The 20897-nt window shown below is 43.5% G+C and overlaps 3 protein-coding genes across 3 annotated transcripts; 2 read left to right on the top strand and 1 right to left on the bottom strand.

The window, feature by feature from the left end:
- LOC129815086 (actin-related protein 2/3 complex subunit 4-like) lies at window positions 1–2669 on the bottom strand. Its single transcript, XM_055868439.1, has 6 exons — window positions 2545–2669; window positions 1969–2087; window positions 1777–1888; window positions 983–1078; window positions 715–885; window positions 1–601 (listed from the first exon to the last, which is right to left on the bottom strand). Exons 1-6 carry the CDS (start codon window positions 2545–2547, stop codon window positions 596–598), a joined length of 507 nt encoding a protein of 168 aa, XP_055724414.1. The 5' UTR covers window positions 2548–2669; the 3' UTR covers window positions 1–595.
- A 7-nt stretch (window positions 2670–2676) lies between these two features.
- On the top strand, window positions 2677–14362 carry LOC129815085 (transcriptional adapter 3). Its single transcript, XM_055868438.1, has 10 exons — window positions 2677–2718; window positions 8055–8094; window positions 8715–8948; window positions 9185–9432; window positions 11833–11938; window positions 12126–12258; window positions 12413–12516; window positions 12657–12766; window positions 12984–13175; window positions 13647–14362. Exons 3-10 carry the CDS (start codon window positions 8739–8741, stop codon window positions 13837–13839), a joined length of 1296 nt encoding a protein of 431 aa, XP_055724413.1. The 5' UTR covers window positions 2677–2718; window positions 8055–8094; window positions 8715–8738; the 3' UTR covers window positions 13840–14362.
- Window positions 14363–15230: 868 nt separating this feature from the next.
- hmces (5-hydroxymethylcytosine binding, ES cell specific) lies at window positions 15231–20793 on the top strand. The gene is made up of 7 exons (XM_055868441.1): window positions 15231–15339; window positions 18654–18868; window positions 19016–19159; window positions 19284–19475; window positions 19739–19893; window positions 20005–20194; window positions 20416–20793. Exons 2-7 carry the CDS (start codon window positions 18680–18682, stop codon window positions 20614–20616), a joined length of 1071 nt encoding a protein of 356 aa, XP_055724416.1. The 5' UTR covers window positions 15231–15339; window positions 18654–18679; the 3' UTR covers window positions 20617–20793.
- The last annotated feature ends 104 nt before the right edge of the window (window positions 20794–20897 follow it).

Genomic DNA, 20897 nt, shown 5'->3' on the forward strand with positions numbered 1-20897 from the left:
TACAAACAAGCCGTCATGAGTTTTATTTGAATAGGTCATTCATTATTATAATTTCGTATCTTATGACAGCTTAATAAATCTGTGATGCGTCTTGTACTAAAATGTAAACATAGATCTTGTTTTTCCTCTCTCCATGATGAGCGTACTGAACAGGTTAATATTTTGTAACAAAAAGGAGAATGAAAAAAAATATTTAAAAAATGAACAAACGAGTACATAAAGGATGTATAAAAACAATACAGGCTGTTTCAGTTGCAACACATTCTCATTGTCCCCGTCATGAATATCAACCTGGTTAATACTTTTAAGGACCCGCCTTGGTTTTGAGATTTGCTCTAAGAGGCAGAAAATGAAACATTTAATTATATACAGTCATCAATATTTATGAGTACGGTACATACTTGGGAGACGCAGTTGGGTGCCACACCCACACTGGAATGGTCACTTTTCTATAGTCTTCGCCACGGATTGGTTGTTCACTCACAGTACGCGTCGCCACTCTCTTCCTGCTATCGGGCCCTTGAGCCTGCCCTTTCACAGATCCATGGTCATGGCCAAGTCATGTGATCAGTGAGAGGGATGCGATGACGCCGCCTCAGAACTGCAACAGAAGCCATTGACAAACATAATTGTTTCATTATTCCCATTGATTTGACCACGTTTCTATAAATGTATTATAATCTAGACTTTCTTCTAAAAACATAGCAGTCTTACATTCTTGAGGAACTCCTCCGCAACGATACGGGCACGGGCATTGACAGACAGCTTCATCTCGCTGATCTCCTTGTCAATCTCCTCCATGAAGGTGATGACGAAGTCCACTAGCTTGTGCTTGTACATCTGCTCTGTGTGGAAGTTGGTGATGAGGAAACTAATGTCATAGCCCTAGATGACAGGATGGAGGAAGAGAGAGGTCTTAGAACATCCGAAGCAATACTAACACCAACTGAATCGTATCCTGTTTTCTTGACTCCTCGCTCACCTCAACGGATTTCCTCCTGAGAATGAAGAAGTTCTCTGCTCTCATCATCATGAAGCGCATGAACTTGTGGCACAGGATCTTCTCAATCTCATCAGCCTGATGGAGCCAATAAGAGCACCAGTAAGCACTTCCCTTGAACACACTTTTTTTTTTTTTTTTTTATTGGCAGACGAAGGCATTTAAAATCGACACTTAGTGTACAAAACATTCCTAATATTGAGTCCCCCTCAGAACAGCCTCAATTTGTTGGGGCATGGACTCCACAAGGTGTCGAAAGTGTTCCACAGGGATGCTGGCCCATGTTGACTCCAATGTTTCCCACAGTTGTGTCAAGTCTTGATTAACACAGGAAACTGCTGAGTGTGAAAAACACAGCAGTGTTGCAGTTCTTTACAGAAACTGGTGCGCCTGGCACCTACTACCATACCCCGTTCAAGGGCATTTAAATCTTTCGTCTTGCCCCTTCATCCTCTGAATGGCACAGATACACAATCCATGTCTCAATTGTCTTAAAGCTACAATATATATATATATAACCCATCTCCTCCCCTTCATCTACACTGATTGAAGTGGATTTAACAAGTAACATCAATAAGGGATCACAGCTTTCACCTAGATTCACCTGGTCAGTCTGTCATAGAAAGAGCAGGTGCTCTTAAAGTTGTTTGTTTGTTTTTACACTCAGTGTATGAGAGACTTTACTTACAACAAACACACAACATCAAGATAATGGAAGGGTGACATTGAAAGGGTGACATTGAAAGGGTGACATTGAAAGGGTGACAACCCCTGACCTGCTTCACAGCAATGCTGACTCGCACAGAGTTGATGGAGCCCTCAATTAGGACCTTCTCCTTGTCATTGCGGCTGATTACCACAGGCTGTAGTAAGAGCTCTTTACTACTCCTGTAATGACAAAAGACAATGTGTCACAAATAACACTAATGATATCATTATGAGAAGAGAGCACGAGAGAGCTCACTCACCTGACCTCCACCTCTGGCTTGTTGTGGCGTTCCACCACCTGAGAGGAGAAGTTCTCCAGGCAGAGGGCGGCCTGCAGTGTGGCACGCACAGCATTCAGGTATGGGCGTAGTGTCGCTGTCTGAGGGAGGGGTTGACGACATTAACTTTGAAACACTACTATTACAGATCAATGATCACGACAATCTTCCAGAAACCTTTTTCCACCCCCATTCTCAGGACACACAACTGAGGCTTTACGTCTCAGACAGACTGCTGTCCAGACCTCCAGAGAGGAAGTACCATGTTACTACAAGCATATTTAGCCTCCTTGGTCATTTGCATAGTATTGAACAATCAATGAATGTTGTGGTGGTGTCAGCGCGTTCTAGATGTCTGATCCGATCCCTTGGATTATATTACAAGTATACAAATCCAACTGGCTTGATAACAAGCTTTGATACAGATTTTTTTTTTTAGAGCGCACCGTCCCGCCCACATTAATCTGTGCAACTATCAAGCCACCAGAATAAAGATGGTTTAACCTAGGAATTTGAAAACAGAGAATTGCATCGGTATTTATGATTAAAGTCACTCACCATTCTCTGTTGTTCTGGGTTTGAAGGCGGAAGTTATAGTGCCACGCCTGCATTCAACATCTCTTCCGCAAATGTTACACTCCTTATATCACAGCGAACAGGGCCAGAGAAGAAGAGGCAAAGCGAGAGGGTCGACTCCGCCCAAAATCTGTCTGCGCACATTAAGCAGACGAAGTGAGTATTTTTTTTTTTTTTTTGTAAGGTGAGACATATTTGATCGAATAGAACTTTCATAATGCTTAGGTTGTTACGAGTTTATTGATATGTTTTCTACAAAAGATCATTGGCTAGCTAGAATGTTCCAACCTGATCTGGCCTCTTCCCACCTTCCTAGCCAGCAGATCCGACCCGCATACTTACAGCTGCACTAGGATCAGACAGCATTTCCGTGTATATTAAGACAAAGGAGCAGGCACGAGATACGCAGTGGTGGAAAAAGTACCCAATTGTTATACTTGAGTAAAAGTAAAGATACCTTCATAGAAAATGACTCAAGTAAAAGTGAAAGTCCCCCAGAAAAATACTACTTGAGTAAAAGTCTAAAAGTAGAATATCAAAAGTATCAAAAGTAAAAGTATAAATAATTTCAAATTGCTTATAATAATAAGATCAGATGGCACAATTTTATATATTTGTATAACTTCCGCCTATTTTTTTAATTTAAAACTTTCCTGTCCTGCTAAGCATTGAAAATGTAACAAATACTTTTGGGTGTCAGGAAAAATGTATGGAGTAAAAAGTACATTATTTCTTTAGGAATGCAGTGAAGTAAAAGTAAAAGTAGTCAAAAATATAAATATTAAAGTACAGATACCTAAAAAAACTACTTAAGTAGTACTTAAGTATTTTTATTTAAATACTTTACACCACTGGAGATATGGCTCGGAAAACATACTTCAAATCAAATTGTATTTATCACATGCGCAGAATTCAACAAGTGTAGACTTTTCCGTGAAATGCTTACTTACGGGCCCTTTCGCAACAATTCAGAGTTAAAAAGTAAGAAAATAGTAACGCAATAGATAACAGTAAGGGATGGATTGAAATTTACAGAATGGTTACCTGGAGGAAAATGGGGCAATTTCAGTCAAGGGGGGGGGTTTAGTACTTTTAAATCTAGTCATGTAATTGATGACATTTCAACATTTCTTACTGTTTTATAATTAGTTGCTTATTAAGCTATAAAACGATGTGTACCCGATGCCACCCCTCATCTTTGATTCTCTGCTGGGCGTGCAATATCAAGTGCTGGGCAACATAGGCTCACTACTGCGTGTTTCCCCCAGACTCTACAGCAGTGGAGGGGGGATTGAAAATGACTGGTGTGGGCTCAGAGAATCAAAGATGAGGGGTGGCATCGGGCACACATAATTTTATAGCCTAATAAGCAACTAATTATAAAACAGGCTATTTAGAATGGTCTCAATCAAATGATCCATAGCCTATAGGCTAGAAAGCTCTTGACCTGCTCCACAACAGCCCAGTCGATGTGGATGGTGCGCTTAGCCCTCCGTTTCCTGTAGTCCACGATCAGCTCCTTTGTCTTGCTGACGTTGAGGGAAGGGTTGTTGTCCTCCCTGTAGGCTGTCTCATCTTCGTCGGTGATCAGGCCTACCAACGCGTGTCGTCAGCAAACTTAATGATGGGGTTGGAGTTGTGCGCTGCCACGCAGTCGAGTATAGGAGGGGAGTAAGCACACCCCCCTGAGGGGACCCATGTTGGGGGTCAGCATGGCAGATGTAGTGTTGCCTACACTCACCACCTGGGGGCGGCCCATCAGGAAATCCAGGACCAGTTGCAGGGGAGGTGTTAAATCCCAGGGTCCTTAGCTTAGTGATGAGCTTGGAGGGCACAATGGTGTTGAACGCTGAGCTGTAGTCAATGAAAAGCATTCTCATGTAGGTGTTCCTTTTGTCCAGGTGGGAAAGGGCAGTGTGGAGTGCAATAGAGATAGTGCCATCTGTGGATCTGTTAGGGCGGTATTTGAACTGGAGTGGGCCCAGGGTGTATGGGATGATGGTGTTGATGTGAGCCATGGACAGCCTTTCAAAGCATTTCATGACTACTGTCACGCCTGCGCCTGCTCCCTCCCTCCGGTGCTCGACATTGCTGGTTTACTACCCACCGATCCTGGCAACCCACATTGCGCACACCTGGCAACCATCATTGCACACACCTGGAATTGATCACCACCCTGATTACTCTCCCTTCATATAGCCCTCAGTAAGACTTAGTCTTCAGGAAGTATTGGTTTTGGTTACGGTCAGTACGCTTCTCCTGTTTTGTATTTTATTCATGTTTATTATTATTAAACTCACCTTCTGCACCTGCTTTCTAACTCCCTGCGTATAAGTTACAGCTGCAGATGGGTGTGCAACGGGGCGATAGTCATTTAGACAGGTTACCCTGGAGTTCTTGGGCACAGGGACTATGGCGGTTTGCTTGAAAAAAAGTAGGTATAATAGACTGAGTCACGGCGACGTTAAATAATGTGTACTGAACTTACCCAAAGGAGTGAAGACACTTGCCAGCTGGTCAGCGCATGCTTTGAGTACGCTTCCTGGCAATCCATCTGGCCTGCGACCTTGTGAATGTTAACCTGTTTTAAGGTCTTACTCCCATCGGCTACGGAGAGCGAGATCATACAGTCATCCGTAACAGCTGGTGCTCTCTTGCATGGTTCAGTGTTGCTTGCTTTGAAGCGAGCATAGAAGGTATTTAGCTCGTCTGGTAGGCTCACGTCACTGGGAAGCTCACGGCTAAGTTCCCCTTTGTAATTCATGATAGTTTGTAAGCCCTGCCACATCGGATGCGTGTCAGAGACGGCGTAGTAGGATTCGACCTTAACCCTGTATTGAAATTTTTCCTGTTTCATGGCTCATTGGAGGTCGTAGTGGGATTTACTATAAGCATCGCGATTAGTGTCCCGCTCCTAGAAAGCGGCAGCTCTAGTCTTTAGCTCAGTGTGGAAGTTGCCTGTAACCCATGGCTTCTGGTTGGATATGTATTGACCGTCACTGTGAGGATGATGTCGTCAATGTACTTATTCATTTAGCCGGTGACTGATGTGGTAAACTCCTCAATGCCCCAGCAGCGGTGAGCAGGCGCGGCAATGGATCCCCCACAGAGGAGGGCTGTACCCATGCAGAGGAGAGCAGGCACAACGGCAACGGTTACCCAACTGAGGCTGGCAAGTCCCCAGTGCAGGAACCAGAGGAGGGCCTAGGTGAAGCCCCGGAGCAGGCCCCGGCAGTAGATCCACAGTCAAGGCCAGATCAGGAGGCAGTGTTGGTGAGTCCAGGGCAGATGGTGGACCAGCTCTGACCCCAGGTGCAGAAATAGGTAGTGCCCCTGGGACAGGACACTGGTGGCAAGGTCTGGGTGGTCACCCCAGATTAAGTATGGTGTATCCCCCACAGTCACGTCGGGGGTTGAGTCCTGTGCATGCTAGTCAGGGTCATCCTGGATACCCCGAACAGGACCCAGGGCTGTTGCTGTGTCCCGTGATGGGCCCATGTCAAGGCTAAACCGATGAGGGGGGGATCGAAAATGACATCTGGTGTGGGCTCAGTCTCTATAGCAGGCAGCTCCAGATGACTAGTCGCGGCTGAGGGCATGACGTGTCCATGCCCGGTCTCAGTTGCAGCCATGCCGGGGCCAAAGAGGCAGAATACTCACACCCTGCAGTCGGTCGTAGTCGGTAACATTGCTGAGGCTGCTGAAGCGGCGTCCTTCTGCTGAACTCCATACGACTGTTTCATGTCCTCCACTGCAACCTGTCGGAGAGGGTTCCCCTGACGGGAGATCTGGTTTGCTGTTTCAAGATGCAAGGAAGACACTGTATATTCTGCTCCAAACGAACAATACGTGCTTCCTGTTCTTCCTGAGTAATATCCCACAGGTGGAGAAGAGGGGCCATAGGGTTCATGCTGCACGGTCAGCAGGCGTAGGGCTCCCAATGGCTCCAGAGAGGAGGTATAATCCACATGGTTGTAGTCCACTGGACCGCAGGTGGGCAGTGTGGAAAGTATCTTGTGTGGTCTCTGTGGGCCTCCATACTGTAGTGGTGTCAGCAAAGTCACAAATCCGGCGAGACAATGAAAAGAGAGAAAACAGGGTCTATGTATTCTACTGGTTTGTGACTCACTGACACCGCCCCCGGTTAGAGGGGAATAAGGCAGTCCAAGAGTTGACACACACACAGGGAACTTTATTTACACACACTGATGAAGATGTGCATGGGGATGTACATGACGATAGTTCTGTAAAGGTACAGAGACAGATAGATAATGAATATGCTATACAGGAGATACATATACTGCATAGGTATGTGCAGAGTGCAATAGAATGGGATAAACTATGCATTAAGGAATGCTAATGAATATAACTGGAGCAAAGGACTGTATCTAATAACCATGTATTACATAGTATCACAAGAAGCACTTATGCTAACAATAAACATGTTACCTAATAACATCCAATGATCATAGGGCTGTTGCAGTGACCGTATTACCGCCACACCAGCAGTCACAAATCATGACCGCATTCAGTTGTTCATGGTAATTCCATCCAAAACTGTGCAAATTAGTGGCGTGGATGTGTAGTCTACGGCCCTCACTAATGGCTTGGTACTCAGCGCTCTATTGTCCTTCTAATCACTCTCTAAACACTTCATGATTGAATTTGAATAATCTGAATGATGAGGACTAATGGTGCGGGGCAGGTCTGCTGGGTGCTGGCCGCCTTTGGCCTGTATTTCTATTGTTTGAGCGGTCAATCGACCATTTTGTCAATATAATAGATCATCTTTGACAGAGCGTTTTCATTGGATTCCGGTCTGGTCGTCACTAGTTACCACCGCCACATAGTCATAAACCCCGCCTTTTTCTAAAATGTCTCTTCTTAAAATCTGATTTTAAATCTAACCACACTGCTAACTTTATGACTAATCCTAACCTTAAATTATAACCAAACAGCAAATGTATGTTTTCATGAATTTTACTATAGACAATTTTGACTTTGTGGCTGCGGTAACTAGTGGACACCTTTTGGTCGCTGCGACCATCTTTCTGAGCTCTAAACGTCTTTGGGCGCATCCATTTGTTGGGCCTCACTGTGTTAAATAAAATAAGAATTTTGGCCAAGTGATATTTTTTTAATAATAATTGTATTAAGAACTATTGTATTATTACACATAGAACTTCATAAACATGAGTGACAAATACAAATATTTAGATCCTTAATATTCGTTTGATTCCCATTACCGTAAATACACATCCCCAAATATGTTTTTTTTTTTTTTTTTTTTTATATATATATATGTTTATACCGGAGATACCATTCTACAATTTAGTGTATCTGACATTCTTTATTCTTTACTTGGTTATTAGTGAAACAAAAATATTAGTAACAATTGAAGATCATTTAACACTCAGAAAAACGATTTACAAGTTTTCAAAATTGAACACAAATCTCTGTTCCTGAATATTTTTACCCCCCTTCTTCCGTAGATGGTTCAGTCAATGATGGATGCCAGTCTACGGGTCAGAGGTAAGTTAAATATTGTTGTGTTAATATTCAAAATTAAGCCAATTTACATTAGATTTACATGGTGCATTTGTAATCAAACCACTGTCTTGTCCAGCTGCATTGGGGGTTCTGATCGATATTGTGAATGGTCAGTTTAGTTTCCCGACGCACCGGTCATTCAGCGCATACTGTGCTAAAGCCAGCAAGCTAGCTAACGTTCACGTTATCTTCAATGGAAATCACCCACGTTGTTCCCCGTTCTTGAAAACAATATGAGGAGCCTTTCCAGAGCAGTGGTCCAAGGCTGCTTTATGGACAGATTAGTTTTCTTCTAATCCTGCCACTCCTGGTTCTGAGGGTACCCACAGGATGTGCAGACTTTAGTTCCAGCGCAGTGCCACCCACCTGATTCAACCAGCCCTGACTTTAACAGTTGAATCAAGTGTGTGTGTGTGTGTGTGTGTGTGTGTGTGTGTGTGTGTGTGTGTGTGTGTGTGTGTGTGTGTGTGTGTGTGTGTGTGTGTGTGTGTGTGTGTGTGTGTGTGTGTGTGTGTGTGTGTGTGAGAGAGTTAATTGACTTTGTCTCATGATGTCTGTTAATTTTTGTATGACCAATGGTGCACTTGATCTCTCCTCCACAGACATAGCCCACTCTAACCATCAAGATGAGTGAGTTGAAGGACTGCCCGCCTCTAAAGTACTATGACTTTAAGCCAGTAGAGCATGTCAAGGTGTGCCCCCGCTACACTGCCGTGCTTGGGCGCTCAGAGGACGATGGCATCGGTATTGAGGAGCTGGACACACTGCAGCTGGAGCTGGAGACTCTCCTGTCCTCTGCTAGCCGCCGTCTCAGAGCTCTAGAAGAACAGAGGCAGGTAAGGCAGGAGTCAGTGAGCACATCTCAAATGTTGTCATTAAACAATTGAGCAGCTTTTATGTCATTGGACAGCCTGAGTTGCCTCACTCTACCTGCTGCTGCTACACCTCCATCTGTAATGTTGGACAGGCAAGATATTTTGCTGCCATAGTGTTTCTGGCACTACAATTGATACTTGTGTCATCCTTATTTGATAATTACGTTTTGTTGGTGACTGGTACCTATTTTTCTCAGATCCTCACAGACTGGCAGGATAAGAAAGGGGACAAGCGCTTTTTGAAGCTGGGAAAGGACGCAGACCTCTCAGCCTCATCACGTCACAAACCGAAGAAGCAGAAACTCGATGGAAAGGGCAGTCACGGGCCTGGGCCTGGTCCTGGACGACCTAAATCCAAAAATCTGCAGCCCAAAGTCCAGGAGTACGAGTTAAGTGAGGATCAACAGGACATTCCCCGTAATCCTAAGAATGATGCCCCCAACAGGTCGGTGACAATCACATCTCACACAAACAGTGCTCTAAGGCAGTGTTTCACAACCCTGGTGCTCAAATATCCTCAACAGTAGACATTTTTGTTGTAGCCCTGGACAAACACAGCTCATTGAGGGCTGCTTCTTCTTCTTTAAAGTGTTATTGCAAACTACACCTATTGGTGTATTGCCGCCACCTACTGTTTTGGCTGTATGTCAGCCCAAATAATTAACAAAATAAAACTGAACAAAATAAACAAGACAATGTACACCTTTATTCAGATTCAACTGCCAAAGCCCAACCCTACAGGTTCTGGGGCCTGAAAAGGAAGAGCATAGTTGGACAGTATTCTTTGCAACGTTTCAGCAGTGAAATCCTGGCACCCCAAAACCTTTCAGCTGCAGTTTCTTGGACTTTTTGTTAATTTATGCAGTACAATTAATCAAATGCCCGATAAACACCATACATCTACCTTCTTCACAATCAGCATATCAGTTTCCCTCAACTGTTGAACAACACTGAATCTCCACAGTCTGCGGAGCATCCACCGCTATATCTTCAGCTCCCTTCGCTCCTTCAACGATTTCACATGCCTCCGTGTAGGAGACCTGCTGAATAGCCCTGACCCTTGTCACTTCATACTCCTTTACCCTAACCAGGCACTCCGGGGAATTTGGAAGATGGTTGCCATCACAATAACATCGTACACCCTCAGATTCTTCAACAACATTCCTTCGACACACACTTGATACATGTCCATACCTTTCGCAATTCCAGCAAAACAACAGCTTGGACACAAAAGCTCTCACCGCATATCTAACATATACCATCTTCACATTTGAAGGGAGATCCTCTTTGTCAAACATTAATAATGCTGAAAGGCTTTCTTCTTTAATCCCCATCCACTGCACGGTTCAGCCGGCGTGTTCCAACTACTCCTGGTATGCTCCTCGTAAGCCACAAGGCCTCCACATCCAATACGAAGCCAGAGATGACAACTTTTAAAGGTGCTTCATAAGTCGATAGTTTGTCGATCCTTAATGCCTTTTCCTTCTGCTCTTTCGACACAAAATAAATCAAAACAAAACCACTTCTGGTCCCTCTGACCGACTCCACCTTTCCCAATGCATCCCTTACCATCCTTGATACTTCAAACGGATCCCCGAAAAAAAGCATCATTGTTAGTGAACCCTACTCCAACCAAAAACCTACACTCATGAACAACTTTAGTCCTTTTTTGTTCCAGTTTCCTTTATCGCGGTCTTCCACTCTTCAGCCAAACTGCAAGGATCCACTCTCCACCAATCTCACTCCCACTGGACCAAAATCATCCTTTACATCCTTGGAACGAGGCCCGAACTCAGCAGTCTCCACCACGGGTACTTCAGGTTCAATCTCCGAGCTACTAGAGCATATATCCCTTTTTAAACTTGTCGCCAACCTTCCCTACCACCCCGCTTCCCTCTACTCAACTCATTCTCAGCTGTCATCACTACACCTGCCACCGCAATTGATTCACCCTCACTCTTGTCGTGTTCAATTCCTTCTGTAGCTCTTCTAGAGGTTCTGTCCGATCCTCCATTCCATATTCACTCAGGACATATTTCACTTTTCTTCTCTTTCTCTTGTCCACCATCTTCTCCTTCAATCCTTCAGATGGTTTGTACAATCCTTCAGATGGTTTGTACAATCCTTCAGATGGTTTGTACAATCCTTCAGATGGTTTGTACAATCCTTCAGATGGTTTGTACAATCCTTCAGATGGTTTGTACAATCCTTCAGATGGTTTGTACAATCCTTCAGATGGTTTGTACAATCCTTCAGATGGTTTGTACAATCCTTCAGATGGTTTGTACAATCCTTCAGATGGTTTGTACAATCCTTCAGATGGTTTGTACAATCCTTCAGATGGTTTGTACAATCCTTCAGATGGTTTGTACAATCCTTCAGATGGTTTGTACAATCCTTCAGATGGTTTGTACAATCCTCCAGATGGTTTGTACAATCCTCCAGATGGTTTGTACAATCCTCCAGATGGTTTGTACAATCCTCCAGATGGTTTGTACAATCCTCCAGATGGTTTGTACAATCCTCCAGATGGTTTGTACAATCTCCCACTCCATATTTATTCATAATGTTTCTTTCTTCCTTTTTCCATTGTCTGCCATCTTTTTGAACCGATCGCCTTAAGATGTTTTTGGGAAACCGGCTCATTCATGGCTTGATGATTAGTTGACAAGTTGAATTATGTGTGCTTGTCCAGGGTTACAATAAAAGTGTGTACTGTTGGTGGTACTTGAGGACCAGGGTTGGGAAACACTGCTCTAATGTCACTGACAGTGTTTGGCTGTGTTTGTTTTTCATTGTCCCACATGCAAGATTTTCCAGTGTATTTGTGTCTTGTGTTTTCCAGATTTTGGGCATCAGTAGAGCCATACTGTGCTGACATCACGAATGAAGAAATCCGGGTTCTGGAAGAACTCCTGAAGCCCCCGGATGATGAGGCTGAATACTACAAGGTACAATATTGAATCCTACCCCTTAATGCAATTAGCATAACATGACAAAACTTATAGTAGCTGGCCTCTCAGGTCCCAAGCACTACTAGCTTATCTGATAGAAGGTATTCTGTGACTCATCCTCTGTTACACATTGCCCCAAGGAGAGAACATAGATAAATAATATTGTATTGATTATATTGTGTAGATTCCGGCATTGGGGAAACACTACTCTCAGCGATGGGCTCAGGAGGATCTGCTGGAGGAACAGCGGGAAGGGGCTCGAGCCAACGACAAGAAGAAAAGCCTCATGGGACCACTGTCTGAACTAGATGCAAAAGGTGAGGGCACGCTAGGAGATGGGGATAACGACATACAGCATGTATTGAGTGGATGAGCCTTCACAAATGAGTAGTGTTTGTCTTCCTCTAGCATCAACACTGAAAAAAATCATATGTAATTATGTCTGACACAAGGGGGATTTTATTCTCTTAGATGTGGATGCTCTGCTAAAAAAGTCAGAGTCCCAGCACGACCCACCAGATGATGGTTGTCCCTTTGGTCCTCTTACACAGCGGCTCCTTCAGGCTCTTGTCGAGGTCGCATATTTCAGGCTTTGTTGTTTACGCATACAATTCTAAATGACTTAAACACATCCCTGCAAATGACTAGTTGATTTGAATACTTTATAATTAAGCTGTAGAGCTGAAATTCTTTAAGTATTGTTTCTTTCTTGCAGGAGAATATCATATCACCTATGGAGGATTCTCCAATCCCTGACATATCTGGGAAGGATGGAGGGAACGAGGGGGCTGGGACCTCACCTCGCAGCCAGGGCAAAGCTTTTAGGTAAAGGCATATCCTCCATAAACTAACATCACCCTGTTATAAACTTGTAGGATACACTCTACAGATACCCTGAAGGAAAATGCTAAATAGCAACAAAGGCTTTGTAGATTACACCAATATATTCCAATCACTGATTGCTTCTTCTGCGACTGTCACTTACCAATCAGTCAACTAGATCTTTCTTTCCACTGACTTTCCCACTCTCCCTCTTTCCTAGTGTTCCTCACACGCGCTCTCTCGAGGCACGGATTAAGGAGGAGCTGATGTCTCAGGGGCTGCTGGATTCTGAGGAGCGACCCGGAGCAGGCGGAGACTCCGAGGATGAGGTGCTCGCTGAGCTCCACAAGAGACAGGCTGAACTCAAAGCCCTGAGTGCCCACAACAGATCCCGTAAGCAGGAGTTACTCCGGTGAGAGCACGAGAGAAAAGTGCAGGGGAGAAATGTAAAATGTACATGAGCAATAAGGTTGATTAAAGGTCCTAAAGAACTGTCTGATGACTTTGTTTAAGACACATGTCCAACTCATTCCACGGAGGGCCGAGTGTCTGCAGGTTTTCACTCCTCCCTTGGACTTGATTGATAAATTAAGGTCACAAATTAGTAAAGAACTCACCTCACCTGGTTGTCTAGGTCTTAATTGAAAGGAAAATACCCAAAACCAGCAGGCACTTTTGACACCCCTGGTTTAAGACCTAAAAGGAGGGATGTTCTTACGTTGATGATAATGAGTTGCACTTATAGAAGGCCCAGTTGCTTCACCTCATCCACATCACATGTGCAGTACCTGAACACTCATCAAAAACTAGTACTGGATTTGGCTATTATTCACAACACGCCTCATAGTTGACTCTAACCGTCCCTTCACCGTCCTCCTTACAGCCTGGCAAAGGAGGAGATGCGGAAGCAGGAGTTGCGGCAGAGGGTCCGGGTGTCTGATAATGAGGTCATGGAGGGCTTCCGTCGCATTATGGCTGCCAGGCAGAAGAAACGCACACCGACAAAGAAGGAGAAGGATCAGGCATGGAAAGCACTGAAGGAAAGAGACAGCATCCTCAAGCTGCTGGATGGGTAGAGGGGCAATCATTTAGGGTGGGTGTGGGAAGGGGTAGTTTCAGTCTGCCAATGAGTATATACTGTTGTATATGTGTGTGTCTGATCATATGCTTCCATGCTCTAGTGGCCATAAGCATTTTATCACGTTTTCTTACTCTATATAACTATCCAATGGAAGTACAGTGAATACCTGCAATGATGTAGCATGATTGTCATAGTTATTGAAAATGGAGGCATGCATTTTTTTTTTTTGATAATTTGTGTATTCTTGTTTGAGTATGTTAACTAAACTTTCAGTGCACTGTATTCACTGTTTGAACATCCTCACCAGAGGAGCTTATGATGATTTCATGTGGTACTCTGTGTGCATTACTGGCATTTGTTTTCTGAGACTAACTAGTATTGTTTTCCACTGGCATTTTCCAAGTTCTGTTTTTGATTTTGTTTACATTTTATTTAACGTTTATAGTGTATCTCTAGTATGGAAAAAGTAAAACGTAATGTGTGAAAAAATAAATATCAGGAAAAGGGTTGTGAGGGAATATCAATGTGATGTGCAATTTACTTTCACACTACATAACGTTGCAAAACGTTTAACCAACTCAACTGGTTGGGATGAAATGGAGAGAAGGTTGGAGAAGCAACAGCTGTGCTGGAATGCAAACAATATGAGTGTTGGTTCTGATGGTATGGAGTGGGAAGATGAGGGTCAAGTACCGGAATGGTCGGTAGTGGAAAGACAGAAGAGAGATCATGATACAGAAAGCAGTAGAGTGTATAGTAAAGAAGGCATATAGAGGATCAAGGTAGGAAGCAAGAGTAATCTGTTGGAATGGAAAGTGGTGATCTTATTTGAGACCACAGGTCCTCATTTACACCCCATCTGACTAACCAATGCTGTAGAGAAAGAGGTGGGTGAAGTCAAATTAGCTCGGTTCATTGGAAATGGTAGATTGATCATATTTTGTGGTAGCCAGGGTCAGCAAGAGAAGATTCTGAAAATGCTTAATTATTCATTGGAAGAATATTAAAAGCCATGTCCCAGGTGCTTATTCTAGGTTGAGGGGAGTCATCATTGGGGTCCCAATATATATTTCCATAGATTATATTAAAGAAAATGTGAAGGGAGGAAGAGTCATTGGGGCCAAAAGATTGATCAGTAGGAAAGAGGGTCAAATAAGTGAAAGTTTATCAGTGCTGCTGACGTTAGAAGGTTTTGCCTGGAAAAGTAAAGATTCCTTAGTTAAATGTCAGACAATTTGTCCCATCCCCATTGCGGTGTTTTAAATGCCAAATAATGGGACATGTAGCTGTACAATGTAAAAGAAGGAAAATATATGGGCAGATCATGATTGATCGTACATTCCATCACAGTAGGTAGCGATATGCACAACGTTTGTTTGCGTACCGCCACGATATCAGAAGAAGAATAACCATCTGAACGCGCCCTCTGACTTATGCTGCAGTGACTGGCAAGTCGAGACGAAGTCCAGTCCTAAACAACAGAAATTTCACAACGGTAAATCACCACTATGTAAATACTAATATTTGGTTCTCCCATTTTTATCGAAAGATTTGTCAGCTATCTGAAGTTGAACAGTGGCTCCCTAGGCAGTTAGCCGAAAATAAAGTTGCACGGTTGACTTGGTAGCTAGCAAGCTAAGCTAACAGAGCTAGTTCACGTTACTGGTAGATCGATATAGCTAGCTATTAGCTAATGCTTCTTGAGTCACCTTGGAAAATGTTTAGTTTGTCAGTTCGCATACCCAATGCTTTCCAGAATATACAGAATGCTTGCCAGAAGATACCGAACCTACTGTTACACTTGTTTACACTGAGCTGCACTATCATTGGGGTCGGAACTAGCCAGCAGATCCAACCCACTTGCTTACAGCTGTACTAGGGTCTGACAGCCTTCCTGTGTAGATTAATGCCATATGTCCACCAGATACATGCATTTTGCCAAATGTCTAGTCCACATTTTCTGTACTTCATGACCTTTGCAAGGTTGCAGAACGGTTTGCAGCATAGAAAATACCATTTATTATTCGCCTATTGACCTAATTGTTTCATAAGATGGCAGAGCTACCAACAGACTGGTGCGCACAATGGCATGTTACAACAATGAATCTAGTTTGTTTCTATTCTTTCCACTCATCTCTAGCAACATCAACAAATTGAACTGGTTGTTCCCATATAGAGTACTGATTTCAAATCACTTGCTCTGCGTGATGGCATGCTAAATTACGCACTGAAAAGTGCTGTGTGTATTAATTCTGTACTGCGTTCTGTTGGCTACCCAAGTATAGTAATGATGAATATTCTTTGTCATTCTTACCAGAGATTACTTTCCAGTCATTCAGCTAGTATCTTCTCTCTAACTACACAATTGTCATCATAATTTGGCCTCCGTATGGTGCAACCCCCGCCATGGGACACTCATAATGAACTTCCATTTGTACCACTGCACGGAAATGCAACTCACGAGTTGAAAAAATTGAATGCATGCGGTACACAGAACTATGGCATCCCAAATGTAGCATTGCAGACTGCTCCATTAACAATGAATAACTTCCGCCGGAGCGTGAAGAGTTTGATGTATCTGGTGGACATGAAGCTAAATAGGAATAACCCCCTTCTTTCCCCAAAAATTTGCCTAAAATGACATAAATCTAACTGCCTGTAGCGCAGACCCTGAAGCAAGGATATGCATATTTTTGGTACTATTTGAAAGGAAATACTATTTGAAAGGAAAGGAAATGTAAATTAATATAGGAGAATATAACACAATAGATCTGGTAGAAGAAAATACAAATAATATATATATTTTTTCTTTCTACCACCATCTTTGAAATGCAACAGCAAGGTCTCAGATCTAGCCATCACTCTGGTTGTAATTCCGATGGTGTCCACAAGATGGCAGCAGTGCATGAGCAAAGTTTCAGACAGATAACTATGAGCAAACTACATGACATTAAGTCACCCAGGTACATTTGGGCAAATCGTGAAGGAGACATTTACATTCACATTACATTTTTCTGCAAGAATATCGTCAAATCTGTATACTTGGACTTTGATTTAGCTTTTCCAGTATTAGTAGCCATATTATAAGTTCAACATTTGCAAAACACCCAGTTTTCATAACTCTCCATATTCTTAGAATTTTTGTCCAAAAGAAAAAGGCTTGCTGTCGCACAAGGTTAGCAGCAACATTTTGCAACATATACTGGGTTTCATACTCCCGTAAAGCCCAGCTTATTGGCTATCTAGCTAGCTTTGTTTGACCCCGATTGGTGCTTATTTGACAAAGTGACAGTCAATCAAGTGAAGACCGCCCACGTCATCGGCGTGCCATGAACGCGTCGCTCTCTGACCAAATGTGGTGTCCTATAGTATATACTACACTCCTAATGATATAGTGAAGTCTGGTTACGTTCTAGGATCTCTGAGGAATAAATATGAATGTTATTTGACTGGTTGAAATATGTTTAGGGTTAGGTTTTCACAGATTCCTTTCTTTGCAAAGGGAACGAGTGGAAATACAAAATCGATCGTGCGTGCTATATGGACCTTTTTTAGGATATGGAAAATTATTTTTATCTAACTAAACGACACTTCATGTTATCTCTGGGACCCGTTGGATGATAAATCAGAGCAAGATTTCAGAATGTTAGTACACATTTCACCTTCAGAGGTGAATTTATCAAACCTGTCGTGGTGAAAGAGTGTTTTGTTGTTAAGAGCTCTCCTCAAACAATAGCATGGCATTTTTTCCCGCAGTAATAGCTACTGTAAATTGGACAGTGCAGTTATATTAACAAGAATTTAAGCTTTCAGAAGATATAAGACACTTATATGTACCGACATTTGTTGTTTCTCTAAAATCTGCGATCGTGACACACGGCGCTAAATGATTTACAGCTGTCCCGTTGACGGGACGCCTATCCCTAAGATTTAAGACACTGTGGAGCCTGCGCAAGATATGGCTTGGAAAACGTACCACAATCCAGGGGTAAGAAATGTGTTGTACTATGAATTGTTACATTAACCCAACTGTTAAACCGAGAAGATTGAACGACTGCTGTTTTTTTTAGCAGTCGTTCAATCTTACCTGTGTAACAGCTGTGTTAATAGTACAATTCGGAGTATAACACATTTATCATCCCTGGATTAAGGTACGTTTTCTGAGCCACATCTCGAGCCAGCTCTGCGGTGTCTTAACCTATACATGAAGCCTGTTCGACCCTAGTGCATCTGTAAGCAAGCAGGTCGGATCTGCTGGCTAGGTTCAGAAAGCAATCATGGATACATTAAGACAGAGCCAGCATAAGATATTGGTTGGAAAACGTACCTGGGATGTCACTGTACTGTAAATTGTACCTCTATCCACACTGCTCTATCGAGATTGATATACTGCTAGTTTTCCTGGGAAACTGCCCATTCCGTCCTCATACTAGCTAGCAATAGCCACAGCAGCCATTTTGGAATGTTGCGTTGAACAACAAAAGAACTGATTGGCTGACACTGCCATTCCATAATGGCTGCGGTGGCTACTGCTAGCTAGCAAAAATGAGCAGTTTTTAAATCTCCTCGATGTATCGTTGTGACTTGCCTAGTTAAATAAAATTGTGGAAATTGGTCAAATTTGGAGTATATCTCATCCCTGCATTGAGATACATTTTCTGACCCATATCTCGCACTGGCGAGATAATGTTACCATGATTGCGTTCCGACCCCAGTTCAGCTCAGTGTAAACAAGCGCAATGGTAGGGTCGGTATCTACTGGCAAACCCAATGCATGCATTTCATGACTGCATGTTGTTATTTCATCAGACTGTACTGGGACTACTGGGCTGAGGATGTGCGGGAGGACTGCATGCACCCTGGCGGCAGATGAAGTCAGCCGCGCCTCCCAGTACAGAGACCGAGGAGGGCAGCGTCGACAGCCAAGGTGGAAAGACGGAGATTCTGATAAGTACCAACCTTCCTACAACAAGAGCCCCCAGTCTTTGAGCCCAGTCTTGTTGTCCCAAAGACATTTTGTTAAGGTAAGTATAGTTGTGCAACTGAAGCAGATCAACTGATCCTGGCCAGGAGGGCTGGATGTTTCTTTTGGGGGGTGTCATTTGCGCCTTGCCTGGAGGAAAAGATTTGTGTATTAACCAGGTGGTCCCCATCCAACCCTTTTCTCTCAGAATGCCCCAGTGGATGAATGTGTGCTGGCAGTGATGCGTTGGGGCCTGGTGCCTGCCTGGTTCAGGGAGAATGACCCAAACAAGATGCAGTATAGCACCAACAACTGTCGCAGTGAGAGCCTGCTAGAGAAGAAGTCCTACAAGGTGTGGAATGAGTTTGATTAATGTCCACATGAAATGCACATAACTCATTGTCAACAGAGACAGCATGCATCCTCAAACGGTTTCCATGTGTATTAGTGAATGTTTGTGTACTACTTCATTTCAGGATCCGATGTTGAAAGGACAGCGCTGTGTCATCCTGGCTGATGGCTTTTATGAATGGAGGAGGCAGTTGAAAGACAAGCAGCCCTTCTTCATCTATTTCCCCCAGACTCAAGGACCTGTTCATGTGAAAACAGAGGACCAGGAGGATCCACAGACATGCAGTTCTGAGGAAGGCTCTGTAGACCAGAAAGAGGTGAGCTGCTGACACACATGGACCATGCATCACTGAGCAAACACAGAAAACTGACAACATTCAGAGTAAGATGCTTGAGTCTGATTACACTGATGATATCCCCCATCCTCTTCCCCTTTCCCCCCGCCTCAAAAACACCCTTTTTGACTCCATTCAGACCCATTTGTGATCTTTCTCTGTTTTTAGTCTGCAGTACTTAAATAATGTGAGCATTGCCTTTTGACCATATATACCTTGCCTGTTTGTGTGTCTGTCTTGTGTAGGAGGACAAAGGAGACCATGAGTGGAGAGGATGGCGGTTGCTGACCATTGCAGGACTGTTTGACTGCTGGACTCCCCCTAGTGGTGGAGATCCCCTCTACACCTACACTGTGATCACTGTGGATGCATCCCCTAATCTTCAAGGCATCCATGACCGGTAAGGGCCTCAGTCTCAAGCATTACTCTCTCTGAGTAAATTGAGTATGTTCTGTGTATATGAGAGTTTGTGTATGATATAGAATTACCAATGATTGTGATTGACATACAGGATGCCAGCGATTCTCGATGGAGAGGAGGAGGTCAGAAGATGGCTGGATTTTGGTGAGGTCAAGTCATTAGATGCCCTTAAATTGCTTCAGTCCAAAAATACACTTACCTTTCACCCTGTCTCCTCATTTGTCAACAACTCTCGAAACAACTCCCCTGAGTGCCTGCAGCCAGTGGATCCTCAAGCTAAGGTACAACAGCTTGACCTCACTATGTACCCATATTTGAGATGTCTGATGATGTTCCAATCATTGAATATCTCATGATCATTAGAAAGGTGGTCCCAGACTGAACACTTCACATATTTACTCAAAATCTAGATTTAAAACCTAAAGAGAAAATCTATAATTGGCTCCATACAATACTACTTGTTCCTCCCTGCCTCCACTTACCCCCTCGTCACCTTCCCCAGGAGCCCAAGCCTTCAGCCAGCAGTAAGATGATGATGGGCTGGCTGAAGAGCAGCACGCACCCCAAGAGGAAAGAGTCAGACACTGGGGAAGTCAAACAGGAGGGGCACACAAGAGAGACCAGGCCTGAGAAGCAGCTGAAGACTGCAGGGCCTCTCCAACAGTGGCTGCAGGGAGCCAATAAGGAACCCAGGACCAACTGAGTGGGACAGAAACATTGACTGACTGAAGAGAAAGGGAACAGATTGAAAAATGTAGACCTCATTGTCTTGATATTGCGGTGTGTTGATTGATGTGGAAGAGAGGAAATGGTTTCTGATTATTGTTATATCTGTCTGGTATTGGTTAAAGATAGTTATTAAACATTTTTCAGATTTTGATGGTTCTGTCATGTGTCCGCCTTTGAAAGTGACCAATTTTGACATTTCTGTACGAGCAGTAGACCGAAGAATAGAAATACAGTGCCCCCATGCAAAACTAAAAC

This window comes from Salvelinus fontinalis, chromosome 18 (assembly GCF_029448725.1).
Source record: "Salvelinus fontinalis isolate EN_2023a chromosome 18, ASM2944872v1, whole genome shotgun sequence".
NCBI lineage: Eukaryota > Metazoa > Chordata > Actinopteri > Salmoniformes > Salmonidae > Salvelinus > Salvelinus fontinalis.